Source organism: Saimiri boliviensis, chromosome 2 (assembly GCF_048565385.1).
Source record: "Saimiri boliviensis isolate mSaiBol1 chromosome 2, mSaiBol1.pri, whole genome shotgun sequence".
NCBI classification, from domain to species: Eukaryota; Metazoa; Chordata; class Mammalia; order Primates; family Cebidae; genus Saimiri; species Saimiri boliviensis.
Window position 1 is genome coordinate 213,868,233 of NC_133450.1, and position 6,084 is coordinate 213,874,316.

Here is a 6,084-nt window from a genome sequence, read left to right on the forward strand (position 1 = left end):
TGCTCTTAATGTTAGTTTTTCAAGGAAAAAACGGTAATTCTTGAGGATCATATTTTATTATGTCCCAAACAACTATGTTGAAATGTGAAGATTTCATGCCATAAACAAGTCTATAGGAGCCAAAACCTCCCCTAACCTTTGAGCAAGAAAAAATGGTCCAGCGGGAAACCTTTGATATCATGTAATGGAACCAGGCAGAGAGTATGAAACCAGTTCATGCTTGGACTGGTAGAATGTCTAATCCTTGATGTCTCTGATGTCCTTTATAGCATCTGGGCCCTCCCTGAACTCTAGTCAGACTGCTGTGGCCACTCAGTTGGCCCTGTTCTACTTAGTTCTTTGGATGATCCCATGTGGTTATTCTGGTTTCATCTGTGCTTCCAATCCCCTGATTCCCCACATATACCCACCATTTGATTCAGGAAAAAAAATAATTTAAAAAATTATTTAAAGACTATCAGCCCTTAATGATTATGCCTTTGCAAACTTGGTAAGGTAGTTAGCAGTAGGTGTAAATCTCACATTTCACTAAGCTCTATATAGGGTAGAGCCATAGAGAGTAAGTAGTCTCCAGCGTCAATGCAATTGATAAAACTTTAAGAAACCTCTAGGCTGGATGCAGTGGCACATTCCTGTAATCCCAGCACTTTGGGAGTCTGAGTTGGGTAGATTGCTTGAGGTCAGTAGTTCCAGACCAACCTGGGCAACATGGCGGGACCCCATCTCTACTAAAAATACAAAAAGTAGCCGGGTTTGGTGGCATATACCTATAGTTGCAACTATTGAGGAGGCTGAGGTGGAAGGATTGCTTGAGCCTGGGAGGTTGAGACTGCAGTCAGCCAAGATTGTGTCACCATACCCCAGCATTTGTAATGCATATCACTTATGACTTATTTCAGTAAATGCCCCTTTCTCATTTGCGGCTTACTTACTCTAATTGCCAGTTGGGTGCCACTAAGGTGCTGCTTTTCAATTCTCACTTAGTTTTCACATTTCTGAGCAGAAGGTATTTATATCCATGTATAAATGAGGTCATGGAGGATCAGATGTTAGCCAACTTGCCCTAAGTCATACTGGTAATACTGGAAATGAGACTGGTAACTAGCTTTGCCTGACTCCAAAGAGACTGTCTCCTATAGAGTAATTCACCTTCAAGGAACTTTATGTACATGCTTTTCTCAATAGAAATTTTTCTAGCAACAATGCCAATAAAATATTTAGTAGCTTATAGATTCTTGAGTATCTGAAAAATCACAAGCTTTTACAGTTGTAGTAATCATGATAGTTGATATTTTATAGATCTTTAAATACATGGCATATCATACAGCTCAATTCCAAGGAAGTCTGAAATTTTATATAATGATATTGACACCAACTTACTGTTTAGATGGCAAACCAAAAAGATTTGGAGAGAAGACAAATGGAAATCAGTGATGCAATGAGGACACTTAAATCTGAGGTGAAGGATGAAATCAGAACTAGCTTGAAGAATCTCAATCAGTTTCTTCCAGAACTACCAGCAGATCTAGAAGCTGTTTTAGAAAGAAACGAAAACCTAGAACTGGAAAGCTTGAAAGAGAACTTTCCATTTACCATGAATGAGGGACCTTCGGAAGAAAAACTGAACTTTTCCCAAGTTCACATAATGGTAAGGGTTTATCCTGCTACTCCTGGGCTTCATAGGATTGACCACCTTCCCCAGCTAAGCTAAAACACAGATGTTGGGGAATATATTGAGGTAGGAGGAGGGAAAGGCTGGTTGGCTCCCACTTGTAGCAGCTGATGATTCATGATATCTCCATTTTCCCTCTGAGAAAGGATGAGCACTGGCGTGGAGAAGCACTCCGGGAGAAACTGCGTCACCGGGAAGACCGACTCAAGGTTGCCCTTTAAAACAAAAAATCAGCATGAGATACTGGGCACACTGGGGAGGGGAGTGGGGAGTTACATTTACCTGATGCTTTCCCGTCCACGCTATTGCAGCACTGCCAGCAGTGTCAGGGATGGCAGGTCTGAAGCTCAGGGGAGTTGTCATCACAAAGTAAATGACAGGCAGTGTTCAAAACCATGACTTCTTGTATTGACTCCAGTGTTCTGTAACCTGTGAGATGCTGCTTAACCTCAGCTAGAACTGATAGAATCTAAGTATTTGGGACAGGAAATAGAAACAGAGTGATGAACTATAGGGTTATCACAGGCCAGTGGTGGCAGGAAAGATTTGGAATACTGGAAAAGTAGGCTGAGTGTCAGTTAAAGAATTGTTTGGCTTAGAACATGTTGACTGTGAAGGCCTTGTGAGATATCCAGGGAAGGGTATCTATCTGTAGGCAGCCAAAAATAGGAGTCTAGGATTACTGATCAGTGTTGAGCTAAAGATTTGACAGTTAAGAGTATAGGTGGGAGGATACATTTATTTTGAGGGAGTGGCTATGTAGATAGCATGGGATGAGAAGAGTGCAGTGCTGCAGTATTGAGTGGAGCCCTGTGATGTCCAAAAAAGTCTCTGGCCATGTGTGGCTATTTCAATTTTAATAAATTATAACGAAGTTAAAAATTCAGTTCTTCAGCTGCCATATTTCAGGTGCTCAATAGCCACGTGTCTACTGGCTTCTGTATTGATAGCCAGATATAGAACGTTCCCATCATTGCAGAAAGTTCTGTTGGACAGCACTCCAATAGACTTTGAGAGAATCATTTCATTACAACAGGGGCAAAAGCCAAAAATTAGTATGGAGTTGACATTTAAATACCTAGTGAGTTAAAAGACAGGAAACTAAGGCTTAGGAAAAAAATACATAATGAGGAGACACTGCAGGTGTCAAGTATAAACTGATCTTCTCAGTTATAATAGAAAAGGAAAAAAAAAGGTAAGGCAATAATTTCATGGAGAAGCAAGGGATACAGGAATTCTAAGCACTGCTAGAAAAAATGGCCCAAGTGAAAGGCCCAGTTAACGACAACACAGAACAGTAAAGGTTTGTGCACACTAAGTATCCACCTGGCACCTCCTACAATTCTTTTCAAAGACGAGCATTTTCGACAGCCATTCCTACTGTTAGCCAGATTTGCCTATCAGATGTTGTAAGGAATCTGAGCAGTAGTTCTGGTGGGTTTCTTCTGTGTAAAAAAAAGTCTTGTCATAACACTTTTCAGGCCCAACTTCGACACTGTATGTCCAAGCAAGCGGAAGTATTAATCAAAGGAAAGCGGCAGACAGAGGGCACTTTACACAGTTTGAGGAGACAAGTCGATGCTTTAGGGGAATTGGTCACCAGCACCTCTGCAGATTCAACGTCATCACCCAGTCTGTCTCAGCTGGACTCTTCCCTCACGGAGGACTCTCAACTTGGACAAAATCAGGTAAGTAGCAGCTCTTTTTCAAAACAAAACAATAGCCTGGGGTGGTTTTTTTTTTTTTTTTTGAGACAAGGTCTTGCTCTACCACCCAGGCTGGAGTGCAGTGGTACCATCATAGCTTGCTGCAGCCTTGACCTCCCAGGCTCAAGCGATCCTCCCACCTCAGCCTCCTGTGTAGGTGGGACTACAGTCACACACCACCACATTCGGCTACTTTTTAAAATTGTAGAGATAGGAGTCTTGCTATGTTGCCAGGGCTGGTCTCAAACTCCTTGGCTCAAGTGATCCTATTGCCTCAGCCTCCCAAAGTGCTGGGATTACAGGCATGAGCCACCACTCAGAGCCAAGAGGAAACTCTTAACAAAGGATTTAATATATTACATATAAAGTACTTAAAAGCCATGGAATGTATAATCTAGAGGAGATTCAGAAGATATACATTATGCCACCTTCAACTCTCTGGACAACTTGTCTTAGCAAAGACCCGGTAGAGGTAGATAAGCTGATGGCTTAGCAAACAGACTAGAACTGCAGATTGGATGACCTGGCAGGGATATAGTTATAACTAATTCTACTATTCATGTTCTTCACTTCTGGATTTCCTTATTTCCTACTTAGACCTGTGAGGCCAATATGAGTCCTAGTTTAGTCTGCCCGTCTCCCTGCATTTTGTAACCTACATTTAAAAAGTTGGAATGCAGACCTCTTAACCTAGGATCTATAAAAACCCTGAATTTCACAAAGGTTTTCTGTGTGAGACTTAGATCTAACGTTAATAAGCATTTAAGAGGAACATGAAATATACTCACAGAACTGGTTATTAGTAGCACATAACTGTCAGAGGTAGTAATAGCTTCCACTTTTGAATGCCCACTGTGTGTACATATAAAACTTTATATACACCATCTCATTTAATTTTTACATCCTTGGGTGTAGGAATTATCCCTTTATATAGATAAGGAATCTGTACAAAATGATAAATGATTTGGTCAAGGACATAGCAAAGGACAACAGCAGAACTTATGCGCTAATCTATCTTTACCACAGAGCAGTATATTTTAATGATGGAGTCACAAGGAGCATACAAAGACAGTTGCCTCTTGAATATCCCCAAGGTGGGCAAGTGATTTACCTAGGACACACAGCTAATTTGTAGCAGCCGGGCCATCTGAATGTGATTATCTTAACACCATCTGTGTTGGGGCCCCATCAGGTAAAGGTCAAAATCATCATGGGCCTCAAGGCAGGGTTCGAGAGGAGTGTGAGAGGCACCGAGCACTGAATAGGAAAGCTTTGGGGATAAGACAGTCCAGACTAGTGAGAGAAGAACGCACAAGGGTTTAAGAGCCAGGTTCAATTATCAGCTCAAGGTGGCAGCCAGAATTATTTAAGTGCTGTAAAGGCAACCCACACACAATGGGTAGGGGCGAGATTGGTAGAATTATTTAGAAGTCTGGGGTTGCCTAAACTAAAAGTTAGGGGACTGGCTTTTGAGCATAACATTTTATTTCCCTTGTTTTCTGGTAAGAACAGATATTACACTTGATATTAGCCAAAAGGCTGAGAAGTGATCTTCCTTCTTTCCAGAGCTCCTTCCAGCAGGTTCATCAAAATCACTAAATAGCGACACTGATGCAATTCCTGTTCACAGGGTAGATGTTACAGATTTTTTTCTTTTTTTACCGTTTAACTTTCTCTCTTCAGAATTTTGTACACTGGTTCATCTTAAAACATTTTTCCAAAGAGGTTCTCAAATATGTAATTTACCTATAAACCATCATGTCATCACTTAGTTAAGACCGTTTTTAGTTTCAAGAATTTGATTTATCCTTCCTTTTTGTCTTACTGTAGGAAAAGAACGCCTCAGCCAGATGAGGAATACTGTCTTGTGTAAATATATTCAAGGAAGACACTTCCCACTACCTCACTGACTTCATAATTGGAATGTCACTTGGTTTTTTAAATCAAGATCCAGTGAACTGAGACTCTTGAGATTTATTTTGCTTGTACCATTATTTTTGTAAATCACTTGTACATATGGGAATAGTTGCATACAATGTAAACCAACATCCTATGTGGCTTTTTTTTTTTAAATCTTTTCAATGTTTTTTTTTAAAAACAGTGATTTTAACTGCGTATTTGAACCTACCAACAAATCTTGTTAAAAGAATGTTCATAAGGCCCTCTTTTTAGTGTTATTTTTGCATTTTGCTTAAAATCTATTTTTCATATGAAAATAAAAGGTAACAATTAACTTGGGTCTGTCATCTGACTTTACACTTCACAATCTGTGGAAAAGCAGTAAAATGTTTATCTTTAAGCTTTCAGTTGGATTTATTTTACCTGGAGGTTGAAGAGTGTTATCAATGAAGGGTTTCATCATTTGGAAATTTATCTGTTATAAAACTATTATGCTTCAGATGCCTTTCCTCAGCCAACATATTCTTTGTACCTTGGAGGATCTGACCCAGTGATAAATTCAAAGTGTGCTGCCTTTTAAAATTTTGAACTACCATTAATTAACAGCTCCACTCCATGATGTATACATTTCTTTAAAAACTAGAATAGCAACTGCTCTCACAGTCTGGCGGAATTATTCCCAAGGGGGAAATATGTAATATATTAGGTTTTAAAATATTCTCAGGAACTCTTATCTAGATCACTAGACAGCTTCTGAATCCCAAAAGGCATTATACCATGTTACTAGAACACAGAACAGCACAGTGC

General features: G+C 39.9%; 1 protein-coding gene and 1 pseudogene across 11 annotated transcripts in view; one reads left to right on the top strand and one right to left on the bottom strand.

Annotated features, from left to right (window-relative positions):
* The window catches only part of CNTRL (centriolin), a 95,575-nt gene extending 89,964 nt beyond the window's left edge, over positions 1-5,611 (top strand). For 10 of the 11 annotated variants that reach the window (XM_074395253.1, XM_074395252.1, XM_074395257.1 and 7 more), the window contains 4 exons: positions 1,388-1,648; positions 1,819-1,881; positions 3,154-3,360; positions 5,209-5,611. In XM_074395253.1, the coding sequence (XP_074251354.1) occupies positions 1,388-1,648; positions 1,819-1,881; positions 3,154-3,360; positions 5,209-5,232 (555 nt within the window). In that variant the 3' untranslated portion in view covers positions 5,233-5,611. The remainder of the gene's footprint in view (positions 1-1,387; positions 1,649-1,818; positions 1,882-3,153; positions 3,361-5,208) is intronic. The other variant, XM_074395256.1, reaches the window with a different exon arrangement.
* On the bottom strand, positions 4,755-4,929 carry LOC120366520 (U2 spliceosomal RNA; annotated as a pseudogene).
* Positions 5,612-6,084: the final 473 nt, after the last annotated feature.